Source organism: Schistocerca cancellata, chromosome 2, assembly GCF_023864275.1.
Source record: "Schistocerca cancellata isolate TAMUIC-IGC-003103 chromosome 2, iqSchCanc2.1, whole genome shotgun sequence".
In the NCBI taxonomy this organism is placed as follows: Eukaryota; Metazoa; Arthropoda; class Insecta; order Orthoptera; family Acrididae; genus Schistocerca; species Schistocerca cancellata.
In genome coordinates, this window is record NC_064627.1 from 376,707,806 (window position 1) to 376,725,711 (window position 17,906).

The following is a 17,906-nucleotide window of genomic DNA, read 5'->3' on the forward strand; positions in this document are numbered from 1 at the left end:
CACTATAATTTTAATCAGTATCGCCGACCGGGATGGCCGAGCGCTTCTAGGCACTCCAGTCTGGAACCGCGCTGCCGCTACGGTCGCAGGTTCGAATCCTGCCTCGGGCATGGATGTGTGTGATGTCCTTAGGTTAGTTAGGTTTAAGTAGTTCTAATCTCTAGGGGACTTCTGGCCTCAGAAGTTAAGTCCCATAGTGCTGAGGGCTATTTGAACAATTTTTTAAAATCAGTACTAAGGGTTAGTCGAGCCACCTGTTCCACCTTCGTGAGTTAGCCTTATTCATACCATCTCTTGGTCCTTCTAAGACGTATCTTTTCGTGTTGTATATGTTTAATGGTTTGTTGTGGTAATTACCAGGCTGGAATTCGTTCTACATACTCATATGGTATACTATAAATGATGAACACAAGTTTCTATGAAAATCATTTTATTACAAAATTGTGGTGATGCAGTATAAAAAACTAGAACTAGTTAACAAAAATGAGAGAAAACAACGAGGAACTGGACAAAGCAGGAGGATGAGTGCAGGGAGGGTGGACGGGCGAGGCCTACCACTTGTGCTTGACGTAGTGGTGTATGGTCTTGACGATGGGCACCTTGACGGGGTAGGGCTTGGGCACGGGCACGGGCACCTGCTTCTCGATGTGCACGGGCACCGGCCGCTCCACGGGGAAGGGCACGATCTTCTCGACGGGCACCGCCACCGGCTTCTCCACCGTCACCTGCTCGTTGTGCACGTCGGGCACCTCGATGAACTGCGGCACCTTGATGTGCAGCGGGTACGACTGCGGCACCGCGACGGGCACCGGGTGCGGCACCTCGACCGGCACCGGGTGCGGCACCGTCACCTTCACGATCTTGACGTGGCCGCCGCCGTGGTCGTAGCCGCCGTGGTCGTAGCCGCCGTAGCCGCCGCCGTCATCGTGGTCCTCCTCGATGCCGGGCGCCGCGACGCACGCCGCCACCGCCACCCAGGCCAGCACTGCTGCTCTAGACCACGCCTGCAACACGAGTCACCGCGCCCTCTCACTACGACGGTACGGGAGCAACGCCACCGCAGTCTACATACGAGGAACAACTGGAAGAACTTTGGGGTAGGAAAACAATCACGAATGAAATTCTATAAAACTGTGGCAGTATCTTCTCTTGTACCGTGTGGTTATAATTAAACTTTCCCTATTTAACACGTTATAACACGGAAAATAATTACCGTACTGGTATCAAACTTGGTAGTACTGAAACTTCCTGGCAGATTAAAGCTGTGTGCCCAACGGAGACTCGAACTCGGGACCTTTGCCTTTCGTGGACAAGTGCTCTACGAACTGAGCAACCCTACCACGACTCGTATCAGGGCACACTCCGCTGTAGAGTGAAAATTTCATTCTAGAAACTTCTCCCAGGCTGTGGCCAAGCCATGTTTCCGCAATATCCTTTCTTTCAGGAGTGCTAGTTCTGCAGTTCTGCAACGTTCGCAGGGGAGCTTCCGCAAAGTTTGGAATGTAGGAGACGAGGTACTGGTAGAAGTAAAGCTATGACGACGGGGCGTGAGTCGTGCTTGGGTAGCTCAGTTCGTAGAGCACTTGTCCGCGAAAGGCAAAGGTCCCGAGTTCGAGTCTCGGTACAGCACACAGCTTTAATCTGCAAGGAAGTTTCATATCAGCGCACGCTCCGCTGTAGAGTGAAAATTTCATTCTTGGTAGCATTAACGTCCTGAGTACGGGGTGCATGATTTCCATGCGTCACAGCACCACCGCCCAGGTCCAACTATGGCCACCTGGTGCCATGATCAGTCATCGTGAGGCAAAGTCTCACACACCTGACCAATCACAGAGCACTTGTTGACGTGTCAACATTAGCTTCGATAAAAGGAGCAAGGCATTACTCGTGAAGCTCTACTATCAAAACAACAGTAATGCTGCGGCTGCTCTTCAGCTGAAAGGGTTACTGCAGGGTCTCTTACTCCGCCTGCTGTGCGGTGCATGATGAAGAAGTTCGAATCAGCTGGAGAACTGGGCGTCGCTCCAGGAACAGGCCGACGATCGGTTGCACCACAGCTCGTTGATCAAACCTCTGTTGCTATGGCAGAAAACGCTGCGCGCAATTCCCGATCGTCAGGCAGTGCGTGTGCTATGTCACGACTGCCCGTGGTCCAGTGTACGAAAGGTGCTTCGAACCATTCTCAAATGGTATGCGTACAAGATCCATATCGTACAGCAGCTTGCACCACAGGACGCACAATAAAGTGTTGACATCGATCTTCACTGTCTCGCAAGGATTGCAGTTGACGAGGGCTGCCCATGGACCACCTTATGGGCAGACGAAGCCTATTTTTCTCTGACGGGAGAGGTGAACACACACAATTTACGAGTGTGTGGATCTTCATCTCGAGTCACTGTGCTTGCATATCCTCTGTATGATGAACGTGTCACCATATGGTGTGGTTTAACGGCTACTTTCATGATCGGCCCAATTTATTTTCAGCACGTTGGCGCTCAAGGATCAAAGACGTTCAGTTTAACTGGCCAGCGTTACTGCGACTTGCTTCGCCATCACCTTATACCCGCCCTACAACAGAGAGATGCAGTGCACTAAATAGTTTGCATGCAAGATCAGGTCCCATCGCACATCACTCGTGAAGTTCACCTGCTTCTCCGAAACACATTCGGAAACGATCGAATTTTCAGCCTACCGTTTCCAAATGCTTGGCCAGCACGATCACCTGCTCTCAGTCTCTGTCATTTCTGGTTGCGGGGCTACCTGCAGGAGAGAGTTTACCAGTGCAACATTCACCTATGTGGTGATCTGAAGCGCAGCCAGCATACCTACGGCTATGCTACGTTCTGCTGTGCAGAATGAAATCCTGTACTTTCAGACTCTTCTGGACGCTGATGAGAGTCCTACAGAGCCCCTTCTGTAGCAGTAACGGTACGGGCATGCAATGGAATAATGTACTGTAACAGCACATTAAAAATGTTTCAATCGAACTGATTCTGTATAATTTCTCTTCCACATTTTCTTGACATTAGTACTGCCAAGTTTGGTACTCGTACGGTAACTAGTTTCTGTTTTATAACGTTTTGAATATGGAATATACAATTAAATCACCCAGAGTATTGTTCTGAACCATGGAAAATAAAAACAGAAAAATCAAGTATCCAGGCAACAGAGATGAAGTTCATGAGATACGTAAGAGGCTGTTATAACACAAGAAATGAGACAAGAAGGTCAGATTTCAAAAACTTTTCAGTTGCTGACACGATACAAGAGGACAGAACGGAAAGAAGCAATCATGTTCATAGAATGATACAAGGTTGATTGCCAAAAAAAGTGTATTACCATCCGAAGGAGAGAACTAGATAGATCTCGTAAGAGGATGGAGACCGGAACATGTTCTTGTAGCAAATAATCCTTGGGAGGATATGGTGATGATGAAGTAAAGATTAGCGTATTTCTTATTCAGAAATCGCATTTGAATGTTGATTGCTTGTATAAAGGTAGTGATATGGCTTGTGTAAGAAGCTAAAAGTATTAGTGTGTGTCAGAATTAGGCAGGGGCAGGACTGAAGCCTACGGAGGATGTGGTCTATGACTCCCGGAACTTGGTGCTCGCTTTAGTCAAGATCGTGAGTGTGTCATGCAAACCCCGACGGTCCAGGTTGGACATACTCAACGCCATGCGGGATACCAATGGAGCCAAGTGAAAAACGGCTGAAAGGACAGCACGCAGTTGACTCTGCCGCGTAGGACAGCACAACCAAGTAACTTGTCGTGATACGGGCTTATTTGAAAGACAAGTATCCACGCGGATAGAGCGTTGATGTCTGGAACACCATGAACTTTAACTCTCAAGGTCTGTCAGCACGGCTACCTTTTTAGCATCTCCCTTAATACGAAAGTGGAGAAGGTATCGCCAACAGTAGTTCACCGAACGAGATAGTTGACTTCGTCTTTCCAGATATTCCTGTTCTGCGTACAGCGCCACAATGGGAATATTCGTAGGTGGACGCTCTGAAGGAAACGAACCTTCCTAGACTGTATTCGTTATTCTCATACCGATCCAGTACTTCTCTTGGTGGTATAGGATACATTTCTGACGTATTAATCCCCATGGCTGTGCCCTAGCTCCGAGGTCTCCGTGCAGTTATGTCTCAACAAAATAAGTTGTTGCCTCGTCCTGACATACCTATACAAAGAGAGCATGTTCGATGGCCTGGCTAGCTTGCTCTAAAGATGTCTCTCTCCCTGATTAGGCTGCCAATGGTACTGTAACGCCTCTACGCGGCAGTCATTGCGATTAACGAACTCCACCAGAAACCTGAAGAGCACAGCATGACGTACTCCTCGTATCTCTGATCTAAGCTCAGCTCCGCTTGGAGCCCAACTGTGCCAGAGCCGTTTTTGCTACCATAGGTGGTATCTCTGTGTACAGAGTATCTCACTCTGTAAATTCCCATATGGCTTCCAAATTCAGTCATGCATTCGTCCTACGGTCTTGTGTATGCTCAATAAGAAAAATTTCGTTTTTCGTTGTGCTTCCTTATTTCGGAATTTCATTGGCCAGCAGCTTATCATGCAGCTTTTTTCCAGATTATATCAAACTTATATTCATTTCACATGTGTTTAAAAAGGCGAACAGTGTCAATACGATAACATACAGCTCAGAGAACTTTGTGTTTTTACAGGCCCGATCAATGATTTCGGATAGTTCCACTACATCCTGACGACAAACTCCCCAGTAATCGACTCACGCTTTCAGTCAATAGCCCGTCCAATTAAAAATAGAAATACTTTTTGCTAAGCTACTCAACATGTCAAACAGTCAGCTTAATGCCGCAAAGAATTGTCCACTACCCAAAGCTCGCTTGAATATCATACCGCTTCACTAGACGTAGTCATCTGGAGGTGGTAACGCCCTTATCTTCTTACGACCTTCGAACTGAGTTACTGAGCCATTTCAGGGGAGTTCACTGTTAAACATGGTCTCTGTACTTGATGTTGCCAGGAGTGAAAGCAGCGACGATTAGCACATACAAATCCCATGATCGATCGATAGTTGAACACCAAATGATCTGACACTTACGCTGCCAGTTATTGAGAAACATGAATAATACTACACAAAAAAAAAACTCCGCCGTCCGAACTGGCCATGAAGGTCCAACGGTACCGACGGACCGCCGTGTCATCCTCAGCCCATAGGCGTCACTGGACGCGAATATGGACATAAATTAAAGTCATAAGAGTAACGTATATTGAATAAAAATTTTAGGTTTGTGATTGCAGAATTTCGAATTCACAGTCAATTGAAGGACCGTCTCGCATGCTATTTAAAACTCAGAAATGTGAATACGGTGTAGAACTCACGTTTCGATCGTCGTCCCAACACCATGTATGATGTGTTGAAACAGCGCGTTTTATTCTAGAGTGTTCTATGTGGTAGCGCATTTGAAGTGGCAGACACAACTAGTCACTGTAATTTTTAACTCACCAGACATCGATTAATTAGTTAAAAATTTACCTCTTACATCATATTAAATGTTGCTTTATAAACATTGCCTCATACGTAAGTAGATGTGTTAGTATGAACGGTCGTACGAAGATATTACGAATGAAACCAGTTAAATGTAAGCGACATCTTCTGACAGATTTTAAGACACTCGACAGTGTATCCCTGCATTGAGATAGCAATGCCCTTACCCAAGCTGTAAGACTAGTTGTGGATATGCATTGGGTTACCTATGTCGATTTGGGTATTGTTTACTACAGAAGGCCACGACCCAATCCATTGGAAGTATCAACAGGAGGTGTAGTTCATCAACAACGAAGGTAGCTTACGAAAACACTCGTTCGACCAAAACTGGAATACTGCTCGTCACTATAGAATCCATATCAGGTAACACTGATAGAGCAAATACAGGTAAGACTGATAGAGCAAATAGAGAAGATCCTAAGAAGAGTGGAGTGTTTCGCTACAGGTTCATTTAGTAAGCGTGGAACAAACACGGCGATTCTCAATTTAAATGGCAGACGCCGGAAGATTGGGGGTTCCGCATCACTCTATGGTGTAAAGTTCCGAGAGGCTACGTTCCTAGAAGAATCAACGAATACATTGCTTTTTCCTGCGTATTTGTCACGAAAGGACCGTCAAGATAAAATCAGAGGGATTAGAGGCCACGCGAAGGCTTGCCAGAAATAGTTCATTCCGCGAACGATGCGCGACTGGAACAGGAAAATGGGGTGGTGACACTGATACTGAAAGTACCCCCCGCCACACACCTATGGTAGCTTGGTACACAAAATACCACCCACCGTATACGTATAGTGGCTTGCAAAGTACAGATGTAGATGTGGATGCAGAACTTTCAAAACAATGTTCAGTCCTCATCAGAGTGAAAGAATGTTTCTGACCCCCAAATTGTGTCAAACGAATGTAATCAACCCGATCAATAAATCGTGCATCAAGTTGTGTCTTACACAAAAAAGGAAGATCAGATGTGTTTCCCGAGAAAGGCTACAATCGTAATATCTTTCTTATTAGAACTTTTTAAAAAATACAGTGACGTATGTTGAATATTTAAATATGTTGTTGTTGTTGTTGTCTTCAGTCCTGAGACTGGTTTGATGCTGCTCTCCATGCTACTCTATCCTGTGCAAGCTTCTTCATCTCCCAGTACCTACTGCAGCCTACATCCTTCTGAATCTGCTTAGTATATTCATCTCTGTCTCCCTCTACGATTTGTACCCTCCACTCTGTTCTCCAATACTAAATTGGTGATCCTTCGCTGTCTCAGAACATGTCCTATCAACCGATCCCTTCTTCTAGTCAAGTTGTGCAACAAGCTCCTCTTCTTCCCAATTCTATTCAATACCTCCTCATTACTTATGTGATCTAACCAACTAATCTTATATGTTGTACGTAAAAAAAACTTAGCAGGTAGTTCAGATCCTCTCAAATGAAGTTATCTGTTTTTCCATGTATGATTACTGACGTAGTGTGAAGCTGAGCGTGCATCGTGTTGCGGCACTGACCTTCTGGTGCATGCTGCTGGTGTTGGATCTGCTGCTACTGTTGCTGCGGATGGAGCTGGTGCACCTCTGGATGCCTCTGCTCGGCGGCGCCGGCTCTTATAGCCAGCCACCGAGCAGCGGGCGGCGCGACTTTCACCGCGCCTCGGCAGTTCGCCTCACCTTCACTCGGCGCTCCGTCATTGTTGCGGCGGGGGAGGTGGGCTCGCTCTCCGCGCAGCGCCGCTTTCCTCGCGCAGTGCGTCCTGAGACGGACGCCCGCAAGAAAAGCGACTTCCCGGCTCGGCGCGGTGCGTCGTGGCAGGGCGCCCAGGGCCAGAAGGGCCTCTCCACGTGTCTCCCTCTATTATCGACTTCCGGCGGTAATATTGCGCACTGGAGGGCCGTGCGACAGCGGCCGCGGCAGCCGGCGAACGGGAGCGAGCGGTGAAAGGGCGGGAGAAACGCGAAGCACTTCTCTCGATTCTCTCGGGAATGAACGACGGGCGTCTTTCTCTCCCGCCTTCGCAGCTAGTGTCGGCAATTAAATGTCTTTTCCGTCGGGATAAATAAAAATATCTGACGATAAAATAGCTTCGAATCGTTTAGTTGGTTTCATTCATCTGAAAGGAATTGCCCCATTACGCAAGACCAGATCTTAGCCGTTTTCTTGATGGTTGATGAATTTATGTCGCTTCATCTCTAGGCTGCAACGACAGCAGAAGCTTTTCGCCTGTTTGAGGTGTCTTCAGAATTTTCAGTCAATAAAATTTTTCTGGCATTATGACCGCATTGTCCATACGTAAAACTACCAACGTTTCGGTCACTGTTGCAAGTGTCGGTAGTTTTATGTATTGACAATGCCGTCACAAACTCAGAAAAATTTCATTGACTGTGACAACAGCCGCTGAACCCTAGTTTAAACATCAGAATTTGTTTGTGAACTCCGGGTAACGCTATAGCCATAATTCTATTTAGAATTGTGGCCCTATGTTAGCACAACTGCATGATTTCACCAAAGGTATACACCTAAAGACTGGCTTATTATGACTAATGCGTTGCCCGAAGTAATTAAACAAATTCTGAAAATGCCTCAAAAAGGCGAAACGTCTCAATAAGTTTCTGCTGTCATTGCAACCTAGACTGTTCTCCCGCTGAAAATACACAACTGGCCATTAAAATTGCTGCTCCACAATGATGACGTGTTACAGACGTCAAATTTAACCGACAGGAAGAAGATGATGTGATTTGCAAATGATTAGCTTTTCAGAGCATTCACACAAGTTTGGCGCCGGTGGCGACACCTACAAAGTGCTGACATGAGGAAAGCATCCAGCCTATTTCCCATATACAAACAGTAGTTCACCGGCGTTGCCTGGTTAAACGTTGTTGTGATGCCTCGTGTAACAAGGAGAAATGAGTACCATCACGTTTCCGACTTTGATGTAGGTCGGATTAATAGCCTATCGCGATTGCGGTTTATCGTATTGCGACATTGCTGCTCGCAATGGTCGAGATCCAATGACTGTTAGCAGAATATGGAATCGGTGGGTTCAGGAGGGTAATACGGAACGCCGTGGTGGATCCCAACGGCCTCGTTTCACTAGCAGTCGAGATGACAGGCATCTTATCCGCATGGCTGTAACGGATCGTGCAGCCACGTCTCGATCCCTGAGTCAACAGATGGGGACGTTTGCAAGACAACAACCACCTGCACGAACAGTTCGACGACGTTTGAAGCAGCATGTTCTATCTGCTCGGAGATCATGGCTGCGGTTACCCTTGACGCTGCATCACAGACAGGAGCGCACGCGATGGTGTACTCAACGACGAACCTGGGTGCACGAATGGGAAAACGTCATTTTTTCGGTTGAACCAAGGTTTTGTTTACAGCATCATGATGGTCGCATCCGTGTTTGGCGACATCGCGGTGAACGCACATTGGAATCGTGTATTCGTCATAGCCATACTGGCGAATCACTCGGCGTGATGGTATGGGGTGCCATTGGTTACACCTCTAGGTCACCTCTTGTTCGCATTGACATCACTTTGAACAGTGGACGTTACATTTCAGATGTGTTACGAACCATGGCTCTATCCTCCTTCGATCCCAGCGAAACCTTACATTTCAGCAGGATAATGCACGACCGCATGTTACAGGTCCTGTACGGGCCTTTCTGGATACAGAAAGTGTTCGACTGCTGCCCTGACCAGCACATTCTCCAGATCTCTCACCAATTGCAAACGTCTGGTTCAGTGGTGGCCGAGCAACTGGCTCATCACAATACGCCAATCACTACTCTTGGTGAACTGTGTTATCGTGTTGAAGCTGCATGGGCAGCTTTACCTGTACACGTCATCCAAGCTCTGAGTCAATGCCCAGGCGTATCAAGGCCGTTGTTACGGCCAGAGGTGGTTGTTCTGGGTACTGATTTCTCAGGATCTATGCACCCAAATTGCGTGAAAATGTAATCACATGTCAGTTCTAGTATAATATATTTTTCCAATGAATATCCGTTTATCATCTGCATTTCTTCTTGGTGTAGCAATTTTAATGGCCAGTAGTGAATATTACCGCTGCTGCACCATGGCCATAGAGTGGGAGGATTTATTTCTAAGTGACAATGATTCTACTATTTTACCTATATTTTATTTGCCTGCGGATAACCTGTGCACTTATGGCATTGGAGCCATTTTCAGGTTATTCCGCACTTTATTTTTGATCCTTTCCTCGCAGTGTCTTAGTTTCAGTCGTGGTGTACAGGGTGTGAACAAAAATACTAACCACACCAGAACTAAATAAACTCTGTTCGAATAAGTCTCGGAAGACCCTAAGGGTAATGACCGACCGTCGTGTCATCCTCAGCCTACAGGTGTTGAAACGTCCCCTTTGAAAAATTGTACATGACTGTGCTTAACTGACACACAATATTTTTTTAGCGCAACGCAATCTGACTTTCAGAAATCCCTACAAAGGAATGGCCCTCACTAACATTAACCTGTACCTTTCACAAATCACTTACCTCACAAAAATCTTCCTTACTCAAGCTACTGCAATACTGCGAGCGCCACTACTGCCAGCTAAATAAAAGATTCAAACTACAGAAGGCACTAACTACTGATAGGTATAGTTAGCAAATGAAAGATTTTAATAGAGAACAAACAATGTATTTACCTTAACAGTCATAATATATATAGTAGCTCATGACATCCAGTGTTTCAAATTTCAAAACTCCGCCACCTCTCTCCCCACATCCACCACTGCTGGCGGCTCACCTCCAACTGCGCCACGCTACGCGCTGTTCACATCCAGCTGCCCAACACTACAATGGCAGACAACAATGCAAACTAGCCACAGACTGCACACAGCACAGCCAGTGATTTTCATACCGAGCGCTACGTAACGTTGCCGATAAGAAAACATAAACAGCCTACTTACAGTGTCACTGGATGCGGATTGGAAGGGCGTGTGGTGAGCACACCGCTCTCCCGACCAGTGTTGTCAGTTTTAGAGACTGAAACAAGAATATTAAAACGCTAAAAATACAACAGCTGGGCGTACTATGGATTAGGAAACCTGTTACCAATCAAAAGTGCTTCTAGTCATCTCGCAATGGGTAAATGCAGGTTCTGTCTGGTCTTCAGAGTATTCTTAAAACACTGTTCCTGTAAAATAGTGGCAAGTTCAGGTAACGAGGATGGTGTTGGACAGCGATCACGCACACATCTCTCCACAGTAACCACAAAGGCACGTTAATACTGGGATATGTTACCTGTGCCCAGGGCAGATGCGGTAATTCATCCTCGTTCTCAGGAAACCAGTCCCGGACGATGCAAGCCTTGCAAACAGGGATCCTTTCGTCCTGGAACACAGTGTTACCACTGGGGAACAAATTTGATATCAAACAGTTATTTGCAACCGGCTGGCTGTATAATTTCTAAGTATGAACTAATTTTGTAACATAAGATGGACCTGATCATTCAAAATGGTCACATAATTCTTGGCAGTAGTGCGACATTGGAGAATAAAGTTGGGGCTCACGGAAGTCTATAATATGGATGTCCACATCATCACCGAACCTTCGCCATATTTCAATGTTGGGACGAAAATTCGGCCAAGGGTCGTAAACAGTCTACAACAAGACTTATGAAACTAAATGCCTTTTTTACATTGCCTATGGTCCAGGTTCTATCTCTTCGGCGCCACGTTTTCCTGTTTCAGGCATTTGCATCACAGTTTTTGAGTTCCAATTCGCTCTGCAATTCCCTTATGAAACTCTGTTCGTTTCTCGAGTGCGACATTCACTTCTGCAGCAATTTTGTAACCGTCATCCTCTTATTTTCGTCACATTCATCAGTAACGGCCTATCACCATGACAACACTCTTTAGTCAGCGTTGTGACTTAGCAGATGATGCGCTGTATGTCTTCTATAAGATGCCTCCTGAAACACCACTTCCTTAGGGAAGTAACCACCATACAGCACTTAGCTCCGAAATACATCTCTCGCAACTACACAGTATACTAAATGGCCAGGACTAACACTTTCAACGTACTTACTATATTGCACTCGTGCCGTTCCTGAACAAATACAACAACGTGACCTGCAAGTTTGGCTGGAATGTGCATTTATGTTCAGTCATGCATTTCTGCCGGTGCTTCCGTTTATGTGTCCAACCCCTGTGTAACATGCGACATATGTGATTCTCACACTTTAAATATACAAAACACACATACTTACTGTCATACCCGTGCATATGTACATTAAGCTATTTTTTGTCTAGGAAATGCTCAACCCTGTACTATAAATAAATGGTAATAGTTCGATTCCCCCAATACCAAGCAGGATTTTCGAGATATCTTCTTTAGTTACCAGGCAAATGTTCCGTCCCCTGCTGTGATATTTTCTTGAGAAGAACAAATTTCTAGGACCGGCCGTTGTGGCCGAGCATTTTAGGCGCTCCAGTCTGGAACCACGGTGCTGCTACGGTCGCTGGTTCGAAATTTGCCTCGGGCATGGATGTGTGTTATGTCCTTAGGTTAGTTAGGTTTAAGTAGTTCTAAGTCTAGGGGACTGATGACCTCAGATGTTAAGACCCATAGTGCCCAGAGCCATTTGAACCACTTTTGAACAAATTTCTACAACAGGCCTCCCTGGTGTCGCGAGCGGGGAATGAAAGATTTAAATACAGCAGCAGTTTTGGTTGTGTGGTTCTGAAAGAAGCTATAACGTTACTTACGTATGTCACACATATTAGACACGATTAAAAGAGCTCCTGAACAAGAAACATTGCTTAAATTTTATTGTAATATGAGCCTTTACTGCTCTTTGGGTCCTATGTATGGGACCAAACAATTACAGAAAATTGAAGCGGCGGAAATGAGCCTTCTAAGGCCTTTAACTGGATACGAATTCGATCGTAAGGGAGAGATAAGAGAGCAGTTCCATGATGTATGAATAGTAGAAAATGCCCAACATTACAGAAAAGAGTAACATGAGCATTTACTACTGTGACGGGTTGCGTAGAACGACAATCTTTTCTTCACTTGATCCTGAAGTGTACCTTCAGATAGAAGATTCTGTCAGTCATTACCGCTGAGCGACCAGACGAGCTGCAAGTGAGTGGACAAGTCATGTCAGTGAAAAATGTTATCTATCGTAAAGAGCCAAATAGTGTCCTATGGTGCCTTGGGAAAGACCAACCCGGCAAGTAGCTGTGTGAGCCACGACAACAGGGCTATAACATCGACCTTCAAGCAACATCGGAGCGCCAAGATGGCTGAATGGAAAAATATGAATAAAACCTAATATCGTACATTCAAATGTTAATTATTTTGTGTTCGGTATAGACGTTTTATTATCTGATACTTAAGATCAGTCTCTAGTATTTTGTTGAAATTGTTCCTTCCCGTTCCTTTCCTTTCCTTCCCCCATCCTCCACCGTGAGTTTACATAAAATTGGAGACTTAACGTTAGCTAGAGATCATAAGGTGCAAGAGTGCAATATATGTTTGAAAGAATATATCGAAACTGCAGTACAGAAGATACCTTTTGACTTCTGATTTGTAGCTGGTGCTATGTTGAAGTGAAGGTCTTTCAGTATGATTGCTGAAGATAATCTACAGTAAAACATTTCAATTGAATCCAAAGTAATTTCGTTATTTAGGCGTCAAGGTTCATTCCTTGGGAATACTCTGAGAGAACTGAATCGTTTTAAATCGTGCCATGTGAGCCACGTTAATCAATGATAAACAAGGTTTGGCATTAATGAGTTTCAGAACGTAAACAGAACAGTCCACTTTTGCTGGGAATGTATTGTAGGCTCATTTTCCTGGTGATTGCAGCTAGATAGAACTAGATATTTCTTGAGTGTCCAGGCTCGGGAAGGTGCGAAGTTGGGCAGAAAATTTTACCATTCACCTCGTGCAAGGTAGACCGCCACACTTGAGTCTACTGAAGTCGGATAGCAAGTAAAACTTATGACCACATATCCTAGGAGAGAAGAAGGATAGGACAATCAGGAAAAAGATGGTGCTATCAGCTTGAAATTGCTTGGTCTCGATCAGATGCAGATGTCCAACCCGAAAATGTAAATAATGATGATATTTTTGTTGCGTTCCTCTGAAGCATTACAACAAAGCTGCTTATGTGACAAAGATATCGATATGGAATGACCACTTCCACGAATTACTCCCTGCCTACTGTTGGGATATATTTCAGTAACCTCGCTGATGATTGTATCCTAGTAACTTGAAGCAAGGGTGGGATTTTGAGATATTGAGCTTATTCGTAAGGCTATGCTCGACAACCGCAAATTGTAATACATTTTTGTGCCTTTGGTGTTGCTTTCCTACAGAAGAAATTGGTGGTTATTGTCCCATGAGGATATTTTTACAGAGGTAATTTCGAGAAGGGAAAAAAGGGCGACGCACGACAAAGGAATTATCCGAAAAGGACGAAGATCGGTTGATGTGATGTACAAAAAATCGCCGGCCGGGGTGGCTGACCGGTTGTAGGCGCTACAGTCTGGAACCACGCGACCGCTACGGTCGCGGGTTCGAATCCTGCCTCGGCCATGGATGTGAGTGACGTCCTTAGGTTAGTTAGGTTTAAGTTGTTCTAAGTTCTAGGGGACTGATGACCTCAGAAGTTAAGTCCCATTGTGCTCAGAGCCATTTGAACCATTTACAAAAAATCAAATGATTACAATTTCAGATTAACTGGATAATTTATTCAAGAGAAAGGACAGCAGACAATGGGCAAGTCAACAACGCGTTAGTCGACCTCTGGTCCTTATTATTCGCCTATACATTCTTTGAGAGAGATGTTGGGTGATCTACTAAGGATTATCGTGCCAAATTGTGTCTAATTACTAAATCTAGTGCTGGTTGAGGGCCTTGCCTATAATGCTCGAAACGGCGAACTTGCTGGCAAAGTAAGTGTTTAGAAAACACGAAGACAAGAAACACTCGGCGCTTGCGAGCGTGTATTATATTGCTGAAATGGAAGCTCAGGGAGAAAAAACTGGACGTAGAATATCGTTGACGTACCACTGTGCCATGGATGATAACCAAAACAGTCCTGGGACAAAAAAGGAGTGATACCCCAGACCATCACTCCCGGTTGTAAGGCCATATGGCGGCTAACAGTCAGGTTGGTACCGCAATACTGTCGAGGGCGTGCCCAGATTTGTCTTCGGCCTGGAATCTCATTGACTAGAGTAGAACGTCTTCAGTGATGATTTTCACTTCGAACTGAGTCCCGATGACCAGCGAAGACGTGTCTGGAGAACCCCCCCTCCCCTCCCCCGGACAGCCAGCAGCAGGATACCAACCTGACTTGTCACCCGCCAAACGCCGCCAACAATTAGGAGTCACTGCCTTACGGCCCCGACAATTAGGAGTAATTGTCTTCTGAAGTGCCATTTCTTTTCATAGAAGGAATCCTCCGGTTGTCAGCCCTACTGCACAGCGGTACGTCCGAGGGCTTTGTTGTCCTTCATGTTAAGAATCCTGGGCTTAAATTTTAACAATAATAATGCCTGCCAGCAAACCGCGGGAACTTCTGTTGCTTGTCTTCGTGCTTGCGAAAACCTACTTTTGCCAGGAAGGTCGCCGAACATCCCCCGAGTTGAGAACGTTTAGAGCATTACGGCCAGGTCCCTCCAATCAGCTCGGGATTTTGACGATCTAAAACGCCAAGTGGACATAACATCTCACGATGTCCCTTAACAAGACATCCAACATCAATCAGTGCCAAGCCGTGTAACTGCTTGCATATGGGCCAGAGGTAAATCAGCGCATTATTGATTTGCTCAGTTTGTGAGGCTTTTTCTCTTAAATAAACCGTCCAATTTTTATAAAACTGTAATCATTTGTTTGTATATGTACACTAGATCTACCTGTTCGGGTAATTCCTTATCGTAGAGTGTATGCCTTGATAGTATCCATATCAGTGCTTTAAGGATAACTGTATAAAACTACGTATATTAGTGTCCGTTTGTCTTGGTTGAAGGAATGAAACTTATTGGTTGGGGCTGTGGCATTGCGACACTTATATCTAAGCAATGCAACAACCGCAGGAAGTATAGAATTCGAATGTTACAATACATGCTGGACGACTTTTCTTCCTGTGATGGCCCGCATTCTGTCTGCAATTAACACATTAAGCGTGCATGTACGTAAAATGATTATAGCTCGAGAAAAGGAGAGAGATAGAGAGAGAGAGAGAGAGAGAGAGAGAGAGAGAGAGAGAGAGAGACAATGCCAGTATCGACGACCGAAGATATTAAATCTTTTTGGAGTGCGGTAATTGGCTTGTAGTGGTTGACTGTCCGGCTGATGCTGGCTGCGTGGGGGAAATTGGATGGCCGACCTGCAAAACGAAAGGCAGATCCTCGACGAGGAGGGCAGGCGGAGCTCAGGTGTCGCAGGATTCCGGCGCGGACACCCGATATTACTCCCCGCTGTGTTGGCTGGCCTGATTGGGTTTGTTCGCCTTGCACAGTGTGCGTACTCGCGTACACCGGAGAACCGGGGGCGTCCTATGCACACGGATGAAAACCTGACTCCGGATTATTGGTTGCAGAACTGGACAACTTCCTATTCAGTTGTTTCATTTACCTGCATTGTTCAGCTGTCATCACACTGTGTAGAGAAAATGGATTGTTCTACGACATTCATTTGATGCCTTTTCAGCTTATGAAGTTATGTCTGTGGCCATTCGTGCGAGCCACAGTATATTCACCGCACACTAAAGTTCATGGTGGGCGGATCGGCAGCATAAGTGTGTGAGATCACCACAGCGTGAGGTGCAACATTGGCAACTAGACCCTTAGCCTTCAGTAAGCATTTAACTTCCATCATGTCACTTGATCCACGAAGATATGGCTTATGGCAGTTGCTATTCTTCGAAGCAAAACAAAAAATAATATTGCGGTATACTGATAATTTTTACTTTGGGATCGTCTAAACACAACAGAATGAAGCACAATTTTTCTGCCATATGCGTTTGGCTTTCATTGTTTTCAAAGCATCTTCATTTGCCTGAAATACGCACGTATTTTTGTTTATACTACTTAGTTTAAGTTTAGGATGGTATATATAAACGCTATTAACAGTTCCAACACGTCTTGCTTTTCTGTGATGTATAATAATATAAAGTTCTACTTACTGATTTCATAGATGTTTATCTACATGTTGTGGTTTTCTTCCTGTGTTACCGCTGTTCCTCTTCTTCTTTATCGAGTCATCAGTCCTCGACAGGTTTGATGCGGCCCATCGTGAATTCCTCTCCTTTGCCTAACTTTTCATCTCAGAGAAGTACTTGCAGCCTGCGTCCTCAATTATTTGCTGGATGTATCACATTCTCCTCTCTCTAAATATCTTGCCCTCTCCAGCTCCATGCAATACTACGTAAGTTATTCCCTGATGTTTTGACAGATGCCCTACCATCCTGTCACGTCTTCTTGTCAGTGATTTCCATAGATTCGTTTCTTCGCCGATTCTCCGCAGAACCTCCTCATTCTATACCTTATCAGTCCACATAATATTCAACAATCCTATGTAGCACCACATTTCAAATGTCTGACAAGATGAAACACCTGCAACCGCCCTTCTGATGTTGTTTTATTATATTGCTATCAGATTGGGTGAAGCAATATGCCATCTTCATCCCTTAACGACGTTGAGGGGCTGAACTCCAATCGCATACACGATCTCCTCAGTGACCTACACCTGTGAATTGGCTTCGGTAGAATACTGTAAAAGCGGTGTTGTGTCCGATGGTTGTATACACAACATGGCTTTTACAGCATTACACGGAAGCCACTTCATGTATGTAATGTATGTAGGCTACTCGGAGGGTCGTGTATACGATTGGAGTTCACCCCCACGGCGTCAATTAAGATCTGAAGCTAGTAGGAACTGAATACTCGTTTCATGTTCTTCTTTTGCTACTGTTTTCAACTCTCATCATTGAACGTGTTTTCGTTTTTGTGATATCTACGATCAATTTTTGTGTGTCATACACAAAAACAGGTCATAGATAACATAAGAAATAAACACACACACACACACACACACACACACACACACACACAAGGTCAAAAAGGTGGCATGAACGTCCATTTACAGAAGGTGTTCGAAGTGATGACAATTGGTATCAATTCAGCGCTACAATCTTATTATTATAGATTGAGTGGTATTCCTTATCACTTCGGCACTTATCGAAGCACATGCTCTGATAATTTCTCTCACATATCGTGCAAATAGTAAATATTCGCCGAATACGGCGTATCAATCTAAGGTGCTATTGACATGTAAACACCATTCGATGCTTTCGCATTGCAACAGTAATAGGAACGGTAAGACTAGTATCGAATCAGGCGAATACGAATGACG

The 17,906-nt window shown here is 45.0% G+C and overlaps 1 protein-coding gene across 1 annotated transcript; it reads right to left on the minus strand.

Moving 5' to 3' along the window:
* Positions 1 to 413: 413 nt before the first annotated feature.
* LOC126145776 (MAGE-like protein 2) lies at positions 414 to 7,107 on the minus strand. Its single transcript, XM_049915580.1, has 2 exons — positions 7,030 to 7,107; positions 414 to 1,004 (listed from the first exon to the last, which is right to left on the minus strand). Exons 1-2 carry the CDS (start codon positions 7,039 to 7,041, stop codon positions 552 to 554), a joined length of 465 nt encoding a protein of 154 aa, XP_049771537.1. The 5' UTR covers positions 7,042 to 7,107; the 3' UTR covers positions 414 to 551.
* Positions 7,108 to 17,906: the final 10,799 nt, after the last annotated feature.